Consider the following 20,393-nt stretch of genomic DNA (forward strand, 5'->3'; position numbering starts at 1 on the left):
TTTGCACTGAAAATTGGGAACAGTTCAGTTAGCAAATGCACGAGAGCCTGAGTTCCACCCCCAGAATGCAGGTCAAAGGCTAGACATAGTGGTAAGCGCTCGGAATCCCAGGGCTAGGCAGGCAGACACCTGAGCTTCTGAAGAGGTCCATGCCAATGAGAAACCTACTCTCAAGGTAAAAAAAAGTACTTTAGGGTTCTGTGGCCTCCACAAATATGTGCTTGCATGTGTGCGCACATACACACAACATATTTCAGTTGGTTCAGTTTGTTTGTTTGTTTATTGGAAAGGCAGAGTGGTTTCCTGGAGGAAGGTCGGTCTCAAAGCTCCCTGGGAAATTAAGCCTTGGTGGCCTGGACCAGGCCAGCAGAGAGCAAGGCTTGCACACGGGGATGACTGCAGTGTGAGGAGCAGCTTCACACCTGCACATGAGCTATGGTGTAAGCACTTAAGCTCCTTATGTTCTCTGAACTTCTTAGGACAAGCTCACGACGGAGACAAAAACCTCAACTGCATGCCAGGTACTTTGGGGCAGAGACAAGATCAAAAGTTCAAGGCTGTGTGGGCTACAGAGTGAATCTAGGGCCAGCCTGGGCAGCTTGGCAAAACTATTTCAAGTTAGAAAAATCCCAAAAGGGCTGGGGATAGAGGTCAGTGGTAGAATACTTGGCTCAGTGGTAAAAGAAAGAAAAATAAAAAAGCATGCAAAAATGAGGGAAGAGTGTCTTTAAAACCACATAAAAGGAAACCACGCGCGCAGTCTGAATCTTAGAAGGATACACGCTTTCTCTGGGTCTCTTAGAAGGATACACGCTTTCTCTGGGTCTCTTAGAAGGATACACGCTTTCTCTGGGTCTCTTAGAAGGATACACGCTTTCTCTGGGTCTCTTAGAAGGATACACGCTTTCTCTGGGTCTCTTAGAAGGATACACGCTTTCTCTGGGTCTCTTAGAAGGATACACGCTTTCTCTGGGTCTCTTAGAAGGATACACGCTTTCTCTGGGTCTCTTAGAAGGATACATGCTTTCTCTGGGTCTCTTAGAAGGATACATGCTTTCTCTGGTCCAAAAGACAGAACTACGACAGTAAGTGCACTGGGGAGAAAGAACGCACAAGGGACCAGGATCGGACCTAGAGTCCAAGCATTATAACATGCCCCCATCCCAGCTTTAGTTTATGCTGGAGAAGCTGAGCGCAGGAAGGGAAGGAGATGCTAATCAGTGGAAAAATGATTTCATCATCTTGCCAGTAAAGCAAGATGGCTCAGGTAGTGAAGGCACACATTCTACTTGCACACACTGAGATAGATATTTATGTGGGTTTTTTTTTTTTCTTCTTTCAATCAAGCCAGAGAGGTTTGACTCAAATGTAAGGTTGTAGAATAACAAAAGAGTTCAAGGGGCTGGAGAGATGGCTCAGCGGGTAAGGGCACTGACCGCTCTTCCGAAGGTCCTGAGTTCAAATCCCAGCAACCACATGTGGCTCACAACCACTCGTAATGAGATCTGATGCCCTCTTCTGGTGCACCAGAACTCAGCTACAGTGTGCTTATGAATAACAATAAATCTTTGGGTGGGAGCGAGCGGGGTTGACTGGAGCGAGCAGAGGTCCTAAAATTCAACTCCCAACAACCACATGAAAGCTCACAACCATCTGTACAGCTACAGTGCACTCATATACATAAAATAAATAAATACATCTTTAAAAAAGTTCAAATCAACACTAAAGATTAAAAGTCAAATAAATTTGACAAATAAATGTTAATTAGTAAGAAAGCAATCAAATATTACCTGGATTTAAAAAAAAAAATCCTGTTTGGCATGTTTTCAACCCAAATATCTACTAGGTTTACAATCAGGTACCACAAAACCGTGCTCTTTTTTTTTTTTTTCTTTTTTTTTTTTAATTTTTTTTTTTCAAGACAGGGTTTCTTTTTGCAGCCCTGGTTATCCAGGAACTTGCTCTGTAGTCCAGGCTAGCCTTAAACTCAGAAACGCACCAGAGATCTGCCTCCGGAGTGTTAGGATCAAGTTGGGTGCCATCACACCCAATGTGTTATTCTTTCATGCAATAGAAAAGAGACCTAATACACTAAGCTATTAGTACCTAATGCTGATGCTGTTGTTTTTCCTTCTATGTGTACAGTAGGTGTTTTGTATAAATGTATGTCTATGCATCACGTGTGTGCCTGGTGTTCATGAAGGCCAGAAGAGGGCAATGAATCCCCTGGGACTGGAGTTACAGAGAGTTGGGAGCCCACCATGGGGTACTGGAAATCAAACCTAAGTCCTGTGGCAGAGCAGGCAGTCTCTGCACCTCTTTAGCCCTACTGATCCTATAGTGTACTTAGGACAAAGCTAAGGCCTTGAAGTAACTGCTCCTTTTTAAAGCTACAGAGTATAAAAACGGTACCTTTAGTATTTTACTCAATTTAACACTACAGATATACAAACTAACTGCTAATACTATGGACCACTGTACCTAGGAGAAGACTGCTTTGAGGTTCTGTTGCTTCTTCTCCTTGAGCTTCTCCCTGATGAACTTGGGAAATGTAGGGAACGCCATGTAGAGCAGCCAGACAGCCAGTGCATCAGCAGCCAAGATAATGTATAAATTACTATTACTAGAACTGAAGTCACTGATATGTGAATTTTATGTACTGATCTTTTATCTGCCTCCATGGACCAGACCACTGCAGAGCCAACACTTAGTCTCCAGTTAGAAATGTTTATATTCTCCAAATTTATCAGACAAAATTAATTTTCTCAAGAAAACAAGTTACTCAAGATTAAAATGTAACTGCAAGTTGAAAATCTACAGTGGATGTAGTATAGACATGTTCAACTGTTATTACTGAGACCTTAATCACTGACTAAAATTATAAATGCCACCCACTGCCAATTAAAATATTATAATTCAGATGTCTGTAAATTTCTAGACTGTTGTTTGCAGAACTACTCTGATTGTTTTGTCAAGGCAGTCTTTGTGAGGCTTTTGTTCCAGCATCTGAAGTGACTGTGACAGCCTTGACTATCATGGTTTTGCATTTTAAATCCTTGCGGAAGATTACTTCCCTTTCTCCTTTGTCAATGCTTCTATTTCTGATTAGTGTGTCATCATCTCTTGGGAGAAAAGTAATTCTTTAGAGCAGGCCAGTCCTTGGTATGCAAATTCAAAAGGACAAGGCATGTAGTATTCTTATATTAAACCATGGCAGGGAAATATTGCTGAAAAGCCCTTATGATATAGTCCCACAGGCATCTATTTTAATGAGCAAAATTAAAAATTTATGCACCTAACTTTGAAAAACTCAAAGCTCAACAACCTTAGTTCGTGAGACTAGTGGCTGGCTGCCTCACAGACGGAAAGGACTATGTATAAACATAAAAAGTCTTCCGGGTTCCCGGGAGGAGGGCGTCACCTGAAGGGTTTATGTAACAACCCTATTATTTCAATGAGTGCTTTTCAGTTAGCTTTTCTTAGTCTATTACCAAAAGCTAGATTAAAAAGCCCTTTCTTAAACCCAGAGCGAGAGGGGAGGGATGGTAACAAAGACAATGAGATACAGCTTAAATTGACTAGATTCTGTCTCCTGGCGCCATTGCAGAACCCTATTCCCTTCTCAACAGATGGCAGACAACTATAAAAAGTTCTTGTCTTTAGATTGGTGGCTGCAAACTAGAATAACCCAGGAGCTTAAAACACAATCCACATTTGATCTGAAGTCATTTCCCTCATCCTTCTGGGTGACTCTAGCATATAAGCTACATTGAGAATCAATCACCATCTAGACAGCAGAGGACAGTTCTTTATGAAACCAGAGAGGACATGTGAAAGTCCCAGGCAGGCAGCGACCCAAGTCCACCACACAATGGCACCTCTACTTTGACTCAGAGGTGAGGGGTTGGCAGGAACCTTACTTACATGGTAATTTTACTCAAGTGCATATTTTAGACAGGGTTCTATGTGGCCTAGACTGGCTCCAAACTTGCTACCCAGCCAAGGATGACCTTGACCTTTTGACCTTCCATTTGTTTTCACCTGGAGCATGCTGGGATTACAGGTATATACAGCCCATGGTCAATTTTACACAGTGCTGGCGTTCAAACTCCGGGCTTCTTGTTTGCTATGCAAACACTTTACTGAACAAGGTACATAGCCAGCCCCTAATTATACTTTTCTATTTTTTTAAACACAGGGTTTAACTAAGTAGCCCTGGCTGGCCTGGAACTCACTGTGCAATGTAGCACATTGAACTCAGAGACCTTAAGATCTGCCTTAAGAGTGAGTTCTGGGATTAAAAGTGTGTAACATCATGCCCGGCCTGATTATACTTTTTCATAAACATCTCTAGAAGCAAAAAAACTTAACGACAAAATCACACATTTATTTTAATAAGTTATGAATTATTATCCTACAGTCATATTATGAGCCGCACATAAAATTTTAAATTAAAATAGATATAAAATTATATATTATTCTAGAAAATGAGGAACTGAATTTAGAAATGGAGGGCTTGCTGGCCAGTTGGTCTAGCTGAATCCGTGAGCTGCAGGTTCAGTCTAGGAACCGCGTCTTGCAGAACATAGAGAGTAACTGACAGTCAATTTTGAGCTCTGACATACAAGAGCACTCACAAATAGAACCTCTCTCCTCCAGAAAACAATCTATTCTTTGCTTTCAAAATAGTGATCTAGAAAGAAAAAAAAAACCAATGATCTGTCTTCATGTTTAGGACACTTAGTTTTCAACAATATCGCAAACTCACAAAGTTTACACTGGCAACAGCCCTCCCTCCAGCGGCCCCTCTGAAAATAGAAAAATGGAGGCGGGAGGGAAAGGGTTCCTTTTCTCCCAGTAGATCTGGTAGCTAACCTCCTCCCTCTCAGGGCCATGGCCTCCCACTTTGTACTGATCAAATATCTGAAAGCCAATTCTCTACTTCCTTTTTGCTTTAAGAATAAAGGAAAGAAAGGAAGAGATTGTAATATTTAAGGTCAATTTCAACCTGTGGTACACAGCTGTGCTGTGGCTCAGTCGGCAACCTCAGAACTCTGAAAAAACATAAAAAGAACCTGGAGTCCTTTCAGTTCTTAAAACTGAGTCATCAATCAGGTGGAGAATGGCAGCCATACTTAAGGTGGGACTGATGGTTTCTATTTTGAAAAGAGCCACGTTCTTGTCAGATCGGATTAATTTATCAGGGTGTGACTGAAATTATTATAGAGCAGGAGTGTCAGTTTTTCCACTTTCTTATTCACATATATTTACTACCTAATAGGTTTTAAGGCCTGGGTTTAGTACCAAAGGCAAGAAGCTGATAATGTGAGACTGTATTGAACTGCTCCATGGTTACAGTTCCTACTCTTGCATAAAAAAGCTGCGTAAGGATGGCACACAGGCACAGGAGTGCTGCATGTGGCAGGTATTTTCTGGCAGTAAATGCACGCTGTTTACTATTGATCTAAGCAGTGGCAGGGCTGGGATGCTCTCAGTTGTAACCACCTTGTCTATCATAGAGAATCCCTTAATGCTGCCAAAAATAAAATAAAATAAAAGGTGGGCCTATGTATTTTGTATGCATGTTAATTGTGCTCTTTCCTTTTAAAACCTCAACCATTAAAATGAATCACCGAGTCACATGATACACTACTCTACAAACCTCTGAAAGTATTTCAATATTATATTGATTTGAATTTTATTAAACATTTTACTATGTGACCTCTAAACTGTTTATTCTAAACCATGTTGATTTCTCAATTCCTTAAAAATTAATACTTTTATTGGATAAATTAGCAAGGTTTTATACAATAAACTGGCAATTCTTATAAGTGCTACTATAAACGGAAATGTCACCTAATGTGAAGAGATTGTTCAAGCAGGTGTCTTACAGCTTTATACCTTAATAAAGAATAGAATGAGTTTGAACTAGCTTAGTAGTAAAAAGAACACAATATGGAAGCATTGGAAACATACAGCTCTATATGCCAGGCTGAGTGCTAACGTCACTCAGACAATGACCTAGGCAGAGGTCTGAACTGCCCTACTACCAAAGCACGGCCTTCAACCCTCCTAGAGGGATCTGCCTTTCATCTTAGGACTAATGGTCTGTGGCAGCGCAGGGGGCATTTGCCATGGAAGTAAGGGGGAAAATGGTGGTGAATACTACAGAAAGCTGGGCTCCGTACTTCAAAGGAACTGTCACCACACCCCTACTTGGGATCTAAGGAGGGCACAAGCAGAGATCAGTAAGAGGTGACAGCTCAGGAAGGTGGGTCACCAGGGGACTCAGAAGACAGCCCTGACACGGCTAGCTGACACTTCCCCAGCTCTCTTCCCTTCCTGCCCCCAGAAGAGAACCTGACTGCCTAACAGTTTTTCAGATAACACATCCGCACTGCCACAATTCCAGCAAGCCAAAGGATTTTTGAAGAAGAAAATTTAAGTAAATTCATATTAGATACTACTATCTAGATTAATAACTTAAAACTTTCAACCAATCCTCAATTCTCAATTTCATTTCCAATGTTTTTCCGTCTTAAGCAGAAGAGAGAACCATTACTGTATATCTTGTCTTACTGTATATCTTGTATATCTTACTGTATATCTTCTCTTACTATTTTAAATTTTAGAAATATGATTGTCAGGCCCAAAGGAAAAAGAAACTTTTCATACACACACACACACACACACACACACACACACACACACACGTGCGCGCCCCAGAAAGCACCTATCTCTTTGTAACCTATGGGAAAGATGCGCTGTCCCGCCTTTACTGTGATGAGTAAAAACTTTACATATACACCTGGTCCCTAAGAGGAGGACAAAGGCCCATTCTGGAACCACAGGAAGAGCATGCCAATGAAGAAAAGGGCCAAAACCAACACAAGCCTATTATGTTATTTTCCTTTCTCCGACAGCCCCAGAAAGCTGCACATGGAGTCCTGTATAGAGTGCTTTGAATACGTATAGACAGTACACATCCTATAGTCTAGGACTCTTAAACACATTCTATGGTTTTAGCACAAAATCAGCGACTTATACATTTTTAGAATGTATTTCATCCTAGCACCACACATGACAGACAGTATTCTGGGCTAAGAATGGAAACAAACAGAAAAGAAGAAAAGAGGACAAAGAAACTGTCTTTTCTCTACTTGTCTTAAACCACAGACAACAGAGAAACGATTACCTAAGCTGCTGACTGCCCTTAGCCCCCTGGCCCGCTTTAGTTTTCTTTCTCCCTAAAGCATAACCAAGGGGTTACACAGTTAATAGCCTCCCGCCTCCTTTAAACCAGTCAGTGTGGTAAACTGTGACATATGAATGGATTTGAGTCTTCTGCCCACTGTAGACACGTGTTTTACCTTTTACACATCTGCTATCTCATACAAAATAAGTACAAGGAACCCAGACACTATTCTATGGGCACTCAAATCTGTGTGTGTAAGGCCCACCTTTTTTTTTTTTTTCTTTCTTCAAGACAGGGTTTCTCTATGGCTGTCCTAGAACTCATTCTGTAGACCAGGCTGTCCTCAAACTCAGAAATCCTCCTGCCTCTGCCTACCAAGTGCTGGGATTAAAGGCGTGTGCCACTACTGCCTGGACGTAAGGCCCATTTTATAGAGAGGTTTTATTATTTTTCTCCAAACTTAGACCAAATGAAATTAGGCAACACTTATTTATCAACTGTTGTTCAGACTTCCTTTTCTCTTTAGGAACACATCACATTTTGCCAGGCTCTTTAAGCACTGTTGGTGTTCCACAGCAACATACACAGTAGTTAAACATTTGGTTCCTCTCTCAGTTGGGAGTTTCTATTGCCGCGATAAAACATAGAACACCAGGACCCTAAGCACCTTGGGGAGGAAAGGGTTTATTTCATTTTACAAACTGCAGTGCATCATCCAAGAACTTGGGGCAGAGACTCCTGAGGAGACCAGTGAACTGGTGCTTGCTGGCTTGTTCCCCATGACTTGCGCAGCCTGCCTTCTTAGAGCACTAAGGATGTCCCACACCATCCCTCAAGAAGACACGCCACACACTTGCCCACAGGCCAGTCTAGTGGGGGCATTTTCCCAAATGAAGCTCCTGCTTCTCAAGTGACTCTCCCTTCTAGCAAGCTGACATCAAACTAGTTTGTGAGTACAAGTCCTAAGCCAGACTGCTTGTCTGAATACTTGGACTGATCAATTTTACTCTCGTGGGTAATAGTAGTAGTTACAGTTCAAAAGGCAGGAATGAAGAAGACAAGCCGTTTTAATGAAGATCTCACAAAAGTAACCAGAATATAATGTGCTTACATACATAAGACAATTTACATCCCTAGCATACACTGTCCTATACATTATTTACATCCCTAGCATACACTGTCCTATACATTTACTTAACGAAGGCTTAAGAACACAGGCAGTCCTCACGTGGCATAGTAGTGGAGGACCATAAAGATGCTGTGACACCTCAAGTGAAGCAGCATGACCTTGATAACTCGTGACGACAACTACCACTGTTCCAGAACCTTAACATTCTCAAATAATTTTTAAAAACTGACACATAGTTGTACATATTTATATATGATCTTTAAAAATTTGTTGGCATATTAAAACTGGTATGGTAAACAAACCATAGAGATACAGAAAACAAAAATGTAGCAAATTTATATTTATGAAGTATTCTGTGATTAGAAACATTGAGAAAATACCATTATCACTTTGTAAAACCTGATCAAGAGCAATTAGGAAAGTTGCTCCCTTCTCCCACACAGCTATGCTTAGCATGGGTCACACAGCAAGCTGCAAGTGGCACTGAGAGGAACAGGATGCTGATGAAAGACAAGCAGAAGACTCACATTGTACTGATGGTTAGCAACAGGCTTGTAATTGGTTGTCACAACTTTGTCCAGCTGTTGTGAGAGCCTTACAGGTTTCGAAGATTCTTCTATTTGCAATCTGAAAAACAGAAGGCATTGTTAATCCACTGCTTAGTAGGTCCTGTGGTTACATATTACAAATCATATATAAGCAAGTAAGCTCAGACCACCACAGTAGCTTTAGTGAAACACTTAGGAAGACTAAAACAACGACTATAAGGTAAAAACTATCTCCATAAACTAAATGTACAAGTTAAGTTGCTATAGTCCTCAACATAGTTGTGAAACTATGCTGCTTGGTTAAACCAAACTCTGTAAGCCAAACAAGCTGTCTTAAATTACTATTGTCTACAATTCACCAATCCAAAGCTTCCACTAACCTGAAAAGAAATACAGATGTGTAAAAAGTCCCATTAACATTCAGTGTACAGTGAATAGTGGCTACTTTATCAGACATTGGTGCTCAAAACATTCTTGTCACCACAGAAACCTCTACTGGCCAGCACTGGTCTACGACACTGTAGAGCTCTGAATTAAATGTAACTCAAAATACTGTCTCCAGAAAATAAAATAAACACTCGATCCCACATATAACATGAAGACACTACTCCACAAGTACCTATAACTTTAAGCAGTGATTTATTGTGTCCTAATTTGTATACTAAAATTGTTCCTTAAAAATTAATGCATTTGGTTTATAAGCAAAGTAAATTCAAAAATCTGCTTTGAGAGGGGAAAAGCACAGCTCTCAAAAGTAACTATTTTTAAAGACACAAAAGGTATCACTGTACCTTAGACTTTGCATCAGCAGGGCATCAGAATACAAAATGTAACATACTTAAGAAAATTGCCTTCCATATCTGGCTAACTTATAATTGAAGATTGAGCATGAAATAATAAAAGTATTTTTGGAAAAATACCTGGGCTTATCACTTATGATTCTCACTGAGAGATGCACTCAAGAATGTAACACAGTAAGGCCTCCAAGGAATTAATGGATGCGGTGCATATAGCCAAGAAACCAAAAATCAGGTTAGAAATAGCCTATGCATTGTAGTTCTTTAAAAAAGGTTTATTTTGATTTATGTGTATACATGTTGTCTCCATGCGTGTATTTTGCAAGTATGTGAGTGCCCAAGGAGGTCAAGAGAAGGCACTGGACAGCATGAGGCTGGATCCTGAGTGGTTCTGAGCAGCACAGTATGGGTGCTGGGAACCGAGCAGTATGTGCTCAAAGATGCGGAACCAGTTCTCTGGATTTTTTAAAACATAGAACTACATGAAAGAGGGGAAGAGATTAGAATTAGTACATTTTAAGAATTTTGTTGTTGTTGTTGAGTTTTCTAAAATTTGTGCAATAAACACCCATGATTTTTAAATGGCAGCCTGTCTCTGCACCCTGGATGTATCTATAGTCCCTGTGCCCCGAATCATTATCTTGAGGCACGCCTCCCAGTCAGTTCTAAAAGTCAGTTTCATCATCAGAGAGTTATGCCACACTGATTCTCAAGGCATCAAAATTTTTAAATAAAAGAACACATTGTTGTTTTCTTTTAAATAAAGCACTCATACAAAAAAATTCAACCTTTCTATTATACATTAAGAACATCAATTCCCAGAGTTTTGTTTTAATTAAAAGAGGACACTCTATGACTCAAAATTCAAAAGGTTAATCTATGGACTGAAAACACAATGCATTTCAAAAGAACTTAATCTTAAAATATTTTCATTAACCATGAATAGTTTAAAATAGTTTAACAGGCTTTTTTATTTAACACTAACTAATTCATTTAACATTATCTCATGATGTGCCAGAACAATTTGCAACTCTATTTTATTATTAACAATGCTCTAAATTAAACACTGCTGGCTTCAACACACTTTCAACATCAAAACAAGGATTATCTGGGTTTTTCAATAGAATGTAATTTGCAAATACTCAGTTCACAAAGCAAGCCGCCAACTATATACAAACGTGTTAGGCTGAGTGAGGAGAAAGGCCTGTGTCCTGACTATGTCTAAGACAAGGTCTTATCTTTTTCAGAACATTAAAAAGTACAGTGTTATTTCCAAGAAACTGTAATCAGGAATACAATATTCCTTTACTTGTTTGTTTCTTGGGAAAAGGTCTCATTATGTAGACTTGTCTGGCCTCGAACTTATAAGACCCACATGTTTCTGCCTCCCAAAAGCTGGGATTCAAGGTGTGCCACCATACTTGGCATAAGAATCTCCTTTGTTTAATAAGCTACATAACAGATACTTGGCATGAATTCCTAATACAGGACAATTAATTCACATGTACACTGGTAGAGTTCTAATGCACATTAGAAGGTCAGGAGGGGAAACAAGTTTTCCGCCCTCTAATCACAAAGAAGTGCTTGAACACGAGTTTATAAATGCTATGGGAGTCACGAATCATACTTGTTTATCAAATTATGATTTTATATAGTCAAATATTTAATTTAATTTTAAATTTATATGTGTCTGCATGGGTACATGCAGGCTAGAAGAGGGTATCAGATCCTCTGGAGGTGATGTTAGGCAATTATGGGCTGCCCCAAGTGGATGCTGGGAAATGATTTCTGGTTTTTTGGAGGGTAATATGTGCCATTAAATGCTGAGTCATCTCTCCAGCCCAGAAAACCAGAAATTTAAAGCAAAACAAGAAATAAATGTGCTTTAAAAACAGTTCTCTGGGTGCTGGAGAGATGGTTCAACAGTTAAGAGCGCTAACTACTTACTCTGCTCTTCCAGAAGACCCAGGTTCAAATCCCAGCATGCACATTTCAGCTCAAAACTGTCTGTGATTCTAGTTCTAGGGGTCCTGATATTCTTACACAGACACACATGCAGGCAAAACACTAATGTACATTAAAAACAAAAACCAAAGAAAACAAACCGGTGCTCTGGGAGCTCGAGAGATGGCTTAGCACATACTAAGCATCAAGAGTGCATACTGTGCTTGGAGAGAACCCGGCTTTGGTTACTAGCACCCATGGGCAGCTAATAATGACCTGTAACACCAACTCTACGGAATCTGAAACCCTCAGGTCTCCACTGGCACCTGTACTAATGTACACATACCCATATACAGATATACCTAATTCAAAACAAAAACCCCGAACAACAACTCCTCCACCTGCTTCCCTGACTGTAGTTCATATCACACAAGTGTTATCTCTTTGGCTCTTGGTCATTGTGGACTAGCTCTCTGTGTTCAAAACCTCATCTACATGTATTTTAGAATGGGAAAATAAATTTAGTTACAGTTTTGGCCAAAGCCAGAAGAAAGAATACTGAACATGTCTGTTTTGCCTGTAGTAGTGTTCCAATTTACAGAGATGAGGAGATAAAAGTCAGGAGTAGGCACACAGAACAAAACTGGGGCTCCTATGCATGGCCCACCCACAATTACTTTAGTATCCTAAAGGAAGTCTAAATTCCAGGGCCCCTGTTAATGGGTGGGTGTGGGGCTGGTACTGGGGAGGCTACTGTATGAATTCAGAGGAAAGTATATTGTTTCCATTATGACAATGGTTTCTCAACTCTCCTAATGCTGCAACCCTTTAATACAGCTCCCCAACCCCCAACCATAAAATTTTCACTGCTACTTCATAATTTTGTTACTGTTATGAATCCTGATGTAAATATCTTGTTTTCCAATCAGCTTGGGGGTCATAACCCATAGGTTGAGAACTGCTACATTACGGTGAACCTGAAGAACACGGAATATAGTCATTTTGAAGACACATTTAACAGAATCTGGGACATAAGTGAGTTGGGGCATAAAGAGTAAGAGCAATAGCAGCAAGATAACTGAGCTCGGACTTCTGGCTTGAGTATCCACACAAGAAGCACTAACAAACCAGGTTACTGTAAAACCATTCTGGAAGAGTCACTGTATTTCACTAGAAACTATAAAATCTTCCAAATTCTAACCCTGAGAAACCACTCTAGTTGAAAGTTCAGAGAACAGAAAAATTAAAACTTGTGAATTCTTAGAATAGAAAATGAGCACCTAATGTCAGGAACAACCTATTTCTCTGGACACTAACCAACAACTACTATCTCCATACAGCTTTGGCTATATATAATTAGGTAAATTAGGAGTCTTTCTAAGATTAATGAGTTCCTATGTTTCTTGCCATAAAAGCTCTCAAGGGCTATATTACCTAAGAATGCCAATACAAGGATGAGGGAAACCAATAAGGGCAGACATTTAAAGAGTTCTTACTCCATGCTAGAACCTGTGTTAAGAGCTACCCACATTCATTGTACTTTTTCTCACAGTAGGTAAAACGAGAGCTGTGACTCTCACTACGTAAGGAATGTAACAGAGCAGAGATTATTTAAATCCCATAGGACTTACCGAGAAAGAAAGAGCTAAATTGCTAGGTCTCATTTGGCCTTGAGCTTATTTCGGAGCTGAGGAGCTGAGGAGTCATCCTCCTGCTTTCAGAGGCGTGCACTGCCATGATCAGTTTATTCAGTGTTACAGATTTAACGGGAGGATCTCTAGCCCAGCAACTTCTTTTTGATAGTCACCGGCCCGTCTATAACTAATCCAGGTCTATGTAAACACAGAGTAGAGAGCAGTCCTCTGTATGGCCTCTGCCCCATAAACAAACACACAAAACGGAAGCTTCATGAAAGTGTAAGCTTAAGTAGTAACTAAGTAAGCGGCCGGGCGTGGTGGTACACGCCTTTAATCCCAGCACTTGGGAGGCAGAGGCAGGTGAATTTCTGAGTTCAAGGCCAGCCTGGTCTACAGAGTGAGTTCCAGGACAGCCAGAGAAACCAAAAAAAAAAAAAAAAAAAAAAAAAAGAACAAAAAAAGTAAGTAGCTAAATGCATACAGGAACAATGGCACAAAGCCTTTAATCCCAGTAACTGGGTGTCCCACTAGGGTTGAATAGTGAGATCCAAAATAGTATAGGAAATGTGTAAAAAAAAAAAAGAAAAGAAAAAGGAGGTAAACAGATTCAAGGAGGCTGATCTAGAAATGTGACAAAGGAAGACACAAAGCATCATTGCGATGAGAAGAACCTTCAGTTTTCATCTGTATATTAATAATAAACTCTGAAGGCTGGGAGTGGGGGGTGGAGGGTGAAGGATGGCTTAGCCATTAAGAGCATTTGATGCTCTTGCAGGACCTGGGTTCGATTCTGAGCACTCACATGGTGGCTCATAAACATCAATTAACTCTATCCCCAGAGGATCTGATGCTCTCTTTTAACCTCCACAGGCACCAGACATACATACACACACACACATGCAGGCCAAATACTCACACACATAAAGCAAAACAAAACAAAACAAAACACCCAAAGGCTTTTTGTGTGTCGTAGTATACACCTCAGAGGACTACAAGTTCTAGGCTTGCCTGGATTACACAGTGAGTGAGAGGGCTGTCTGGGCTATAGAGTGAGACTTTGTCTCAACAACAACAAACTACAACAAAGACACTGAAGTCTGAATTATTTGAAGTTTTAAGGTTAATAAGTACCTGTGTTATTAAGCAGTCTCAAAGTCTTTGATTCCTAAAAATATTGAAGTTAGAGGTCAAATAAAGTGTTTACAGAGAGGAAAGTACTGATGTTAGGTAGCTGCTTTGATACATACATACCACCGCAAGTCCGAACCATTTTTCTAAATTAAAATTTCTACAACCCTGTGACTATGTGATTGATGGGTGGGTACCAACACAATATAGCAGTGGGATCAAACACATCTCTTCAGTAAATTAAAAAGCACCATCTATAAAATTCCAGTTGCCTGTGAGTGGGAATCTGAATTATTGGCTGTGCATCATGTCAAACTGCAGGAAGCTACCCAGGTGTACACTAACCAAGACACTGTTGCTATGGTGACTAAGCAAATATAGCAAGTGGCTAACTCATTAGTGACTCCATGAAAATATAAAGGCTGGAATAGATGGGGAATATCTGGCAGTATATGGTCACTAATGGGGGCTGATTTCAAAATGAATTTCTTTAAAGAAAATGTAAATTTTAGCATGCCATTTAAACATTTTTGAGATTTTTATGCCAACTAAAGCGTAATCAAGTCAGGGAGAAAAAAAATTAGAGAAAATAGGGCAAGCTTTCAAGGGAGAAAGCTCCACTTAGGACCAGCTGTTGAGGCATTGATACTGATATTACATGGGGAAATCTCTAAGACTGCCAAAAAGGACTGCAAATAGGCAAAGGGGCTCCCCACAGCCCCTGTTCTGTGGCTGAGCTTTAGCCATATGGTCTCTGGCTCTCTACATCAAGGGCATGATACACAGAAGGCTGAAAGGGGACTTTGTACTTTTTCTTTAAATTACAAGTAAACTTTAAAGAATGAAAATAAAAGCTGGAGATAAGCACCCAAGAAACAGTTTCAAAAGACAAATGCTGGATCTGGAGTTGGCCTGAAGCATTTACATTAATTCCTACTGTTCAACAAACTGCCATGCAAATTCATCACAAATAAAAGCTGTAAAGGAAGAAAATCCAAGCCCCTTTGTCTTTTTATGATTTTATATTGCCATCCTTCACAGACCCCTTACAAGCAACAGCTTCTATTTCACTCAATGTTACATTATAATCTTTTGATGATGTAACACCACAAATACAAAATCCTAGTTCACAGTGAACTAGGATTGCCTTAATTACATATTGCTAAGAACAATTACAGCACTTCATGCCAGACAGACACATGGCAAGTACTTGATTTAGTTAGATTTTCTCCAAACCACCACCAGGACTATGAAGAATGGCAGTAAACAAAACTTTTGTACTTCACAAATGTAAGACAGTGTTATTCTTGGCTTTGACACTACTCTTATAAGCTTATAAATGTTTATTTAGTTCTTTGATTTCTCATCCTTTTCTATTTCTTTTATTGGATCTTCTAAACCCTATTTCTCCTTCTCTCAACTTCCCACCTCTCGACTTTCCAGCACAGGGCTCTCATCAATGATCCATGTTACCCAATACATACAATTGGGAGTTGCCTTTCTACCATACTCAAGTACTCGAACCACTAGGTAATCTATAGTCTCTTGAGACTTCTCTTAAGATATGTATTTGTGCTTTCTCTTTACCAGTCACATTCTCCTTCTGATAAAAACCTGTCTTATTGTTCTATTGCTATAAAGAGACATCATGACCAAGGCAACTCTTACAAAGAAAAAAAAAAACCATTTAACTGGGGCTGGCTTACGAGTTTCAAAAGTTTAGTCCATTATTGTTAGAGTGGAAAGCAAGGCAGAGCATGGGCAGGAATGGTGCTGGAGAGGGCTGAGAGTTCTCCATCTTGAGCTGCAGCAGCAGGAATAAACAGTGACACACTTCCTGCACACCCATTCCAGCTTGACCACCTCTCCTTATTAGGAGAGCCACTGCCTATGAACTCATGGAACCATCCATTTTCTTTCAAGCCAGCACAGCCCCTATTTCTACTAACTCCGCACACCTAACTAGCTCTCAACAAACTCAGAGGTGAGTCTAGAAAGCCAAACAAGACCATGGAGGAGAGCTTCAATGGAAGCGAACAAAACCATGGAGAAGGTGGAAGACTGGAGCGCTAAGGAAAGGCTTGTTTTAGAAGGATGATGTCCTCAGTAGGCATTTACTATGTTAGAGGGACAGGGAGAACAAAGACACAGGAGAAGGTGGCTAGTTAAGGAAATTTCACAAGTTTTAAGAGACAGTAAAAGAGAATGAGAAAAAAAAAGAGAACACAATTAGGAGGCAGGAAGGAAGAACGGAGGAACAGACAAAAGGATGGGATTGAGACCGAAGAAATCCTGAATGCCAAACTAAGCTATTGGGAGCCAGGGTTAAACTGGAGCATCTGTAGCAAAGGGCTCACTTGAAAATGAAGGTCATGGCCATCAGGAAGCAGTGGAGAAAATGAGCTAGAACAAACAAGAAAAAGCCTGCAAGAGCAGGCTAAGGGAAGAGAGGTGTGGGTGCAGTGAGCAGACATGTGGCACTAATTTTGAGACCCAGGGCCTCATAGTACCTGAGCGTTGTCAGGCAGACAAAACCTTCTAGAGCGTCTAAGGATGTGTCTTGGGAAGCCATTTGTTAGTCCCCTGTCCTCTTCTCTCATGGCAATGCCTTCTTGGGCCACAACTCCCAGAGAAGCCTTCCCTTGATCCTCAAGCACCTCACTCATCTCTCTACCGCAGCAGTAGTCACTAGGGACCCAGTGTCCCCCAGCTACTTCAAAGTGAGCATAAATGTCAACAATCCACCATGTTATTCAATTAGACTCCACTCGATACGTTCAGTATTAACTGACAAGCTGTCAGTTAACAGACACTGGCCACTGATCTACAATCTGTTTACAGTGCATTAGCACTAGAGAGGAAGCTCGATGCTTGTAATGGTTTTGTCACGTGTTTGTGGTTTGAAAATACAAAGGTTTTTTACTGGAGTTTTATCAATTTTGTAAAAATTGTTTTTAAATCGACATGGAAGACCACATAAGTAATGACTGATAAAATAAAATGCATAATACTTGGAACTGTACTATTCTAGGCAATATATACTAATTTATATTAACATATACTAAGCTACTGTTTCTGATAGAAAACTAGAATGAGAGTGAAGCAGAGATTATTAGGAAACAAGCCCTACTATGTGTAGAAACGAAACTTTAGACAAGTGGCTTCAACTTCTGAAGTGAAGGGCTGCTCTAGCCAGCACTCCTGAGGAGGAAAGCACCGAGCCTGGTCTGTGCAGTGAGGAAAGGGGGATGCTGCGGGAGCAAGGAGCACTGAAGAGATTGCCGATGCATTTGAGTGACACATTATATATGGCTTCACATATACTCTGGGCTGGGAAACCCAACCACTTGGAATAGAATTTGTTTGGTTCAAAAAGATCCATAATTACATCCAAGACTCTGCTAGTTGTCCAGAATCCTTCCTGTGAATAAACTATAAATCCAACTTCTGGTGGCATACCTTTCAAGATACATTCTCTGACACTGCACTTTTAAAGTCCTGGAATGTTCTGCCTTTGCCCAAATCTTCTACTAACTGTTGTCTTTGGGAAGAAGTATGTAATAGGCCAATGCCATTCTTAAGGCAAAGATGTACTGTTGGTGAAGTAGTTAAAAACTTCTCAGCTCGGCAAAATGGTGTGCACCTGTACTCCAAACATTTAGAGGGCTTAGGCATGAGACTAATGAGTTCAAGGACAGCCCGGACCCTCTATCAACCTTAACCCCATACATACTTGACACACGCCTGCCTGCAGTGCTTAGTGATGGGATAGATACTTCTGAGATGCATATTGTCAACTCAGTTTGTTATTGTGTGAACATCGGTGTACTTCACCAGCTAAGAGAGCTACAGCATTTAACAAATGTGATCATGTTATGGGATGACCATTGCATATATGGTCCCTTGTTGAAAAAAAAATCTGTTGCATGTGACTATAGTTTAGATTACAGATGAAATAAAAATTAGGGCACATAGAATAATGTTATATTTGTGTCCACATATTATTTAAAAGCATACCTCCTTGCTAAGAGTTCTTTATATTTTAGACGTCATATGCCAGTAGTTCTTAAAACCCACTCTAAGGACCACCTATATCAAACTCTTCATATAGTCTGTGACCCATTGTTACTTTCAACTCTGACCTGAGGTAAACCTCTGCTGCTGGTTCTGGAATCTACATTTTTCTAAAGACCCGAGCTGATTTACATACTTACACAAAAGCTTGAAAAAACCTGTACTACCCAAGCCTTTCAAAGAAATCTTATCTTTCTTATGCTTTATAGATGCTGACAGTGCCCACAAAAGAAGGTGGCTCACAATGCAGCTGGGGGTGGGGTGGGGGGGATGGGGGGGAGCAGGTAAAGAAATATTCACTGGACTGATTATAAAGTGCCCTCAGATGGGGAAGGCAGTGTCTGTAACAATGGAGTGTCTGCCTATACCATAAAGGAGGCACAGGGGTTGAGCACCAGTATCCAAGACAAGACAAAACAAAAACAGACTTTGAAGCTGCCTACTTTGGCCTTGATAGAAATTTTAATTATCAACAGAGAAATCAACTCTGGAAATCAGCAGCTTAATATTAAAGAGTTCGTTTTCTTGCACGGTTCAGCTTCCAGGCCAAGCACTTGGAAAGATGTCAGGAAATTTAATTAGCAATACCTTATTACATAGGGGAGTTTCAGAAAGATGGCACAAACATATCATTCTCACAAAGACCAAGTTACTCTAATGGAGGGTCTTAAGCAGAGATAACCTACTTTCATTTTGTGACTTATTAGATAGATACCATGAATGACATCTGCCTTCACCAGAACCATCTCAGAAACCGAAACAGATGTTCCAAGGCCAAGATCGGCAGCTCTGAGCACTCAACTCAGAACCTCTACAGTCCTGAATCCACTCTGGAGTCCTAGCTCACAGGAATTAAAAGCAGCCAATCTGAAAAAGGAGAGGGCTGCAACAGGAACCAGCAACATGACAAAATGGGAGCTCTGAGAGAAAAACAGAAGACAAGGAAAAGAATCTGTGAACTTTAATACTCAGGAAAAAAATCATGTCCTGCTCTTCACCTCACTTGAAAGCAACTCAAACTCAGGTGCTCATATGAAAGATTGCGCTGGGGCTGGAGAGATGGCTCAGTGGTTAAGAGCACTGACTGCTCTTCCAGAGGTCCTGAGTTCAATTCCCAGCAACCACATGGTGGCTTACAACCATCTGTAATGAGATCTGATGCCCTCTTCTGGTGTGTCTGAAGAGAGCAATGGTGTACTCATATACATAAAACAAATCTTTGAAAAAAAAGGAAGATGTGTGCTAAGCTTGGTTCTCAGTGAAGTCCATATACAAGGTGTGGGCACAGGCATAATATGTACCACTGTTTAGAAAGCCCCATTAAAGTTATTTTCATTAAATAATTTAAGAATTCTACAGGTAACTTTTTGGAGACGTTAACAGCTAACAGCTAGCAGAACTGCCATGGATGAGGCCAGCATGGGCTACATAAGTAGTAAGTTTCAGGCCAACTAGGTCTACAATATGAGAACTTTTCTCAAATACCCACAAAAGAATTAGAATTATCCTCATTTGTGTTTTTCCTGCCAGCTCTTTGAGCTTATTTAATTGTACACCTTAATGGACAAATACCTTCAATCTTCCAAAATTAAAATAAATAACAACATAAATCAACTAATATAAATAACTTATTTGTATAAAAATTCAGGAGGAAAAAATAGTAATAGAGAAAAACCAAAAGATAATTTTCAAGACAAAATAGTAATAAAGTCCATTGGGTCTCTAACGTGATTCCCGGTAGTTATTTTATGTCTGAGTAATGGTGCTCCACTGCCATGTATTCACATTTACAGTGCACATGGCCTAGAGTCCATGAATGTCATCCTATAGGATAACATTATGAAAAAAAACCAAACAGCTAAAGTTTTATATTTAAAAAGCAGCTAAACTAACGTGCACTAATAACAGAAACAGAAGAGCCACGAGTAATTAATGTGCTAC

General features: G+C 40.2%; 1 protein-coding gene across 2 annotated transcripts in view; it reads right to left on the minus strand.

The window, feature by feature from the left end:
- Nucleotides 1–20,393, minus strand: part of Gtf2f2 (general transcription factor IIF, polypeptide 2) — a 113,938-nt gene that overhangs the window by 11,855 nt on the left and 81,690 nt on the right. For both annotated transcript variants that reach the window (XM_030247985.1, NM_026816.3), the window contains one exon: nt 8,852–8,951. In XM_030247985.1, coding sequence (XP_030103845.1) covers nt 8,852–8,951 — 100 coding nt within the window. The remainder of the gene's footprint in view (nt 1–8,851; nt 8,952–20,393) is intronic.

The sequence above is a fragment of the Mus musculus genome, chromosome 14, assembly GCF_000001635.26.
Source record: "Mus musculus strain C57BL/6J chromosome 14, GRCm38.p6 C57BL/6J".
NCBI classification, from domain to species: domain Eukaryota; kingdom Metazoa; phylum Chordata; class Mammalia; order Rodentia; family Muridae; genus Mus; species Mus musculus.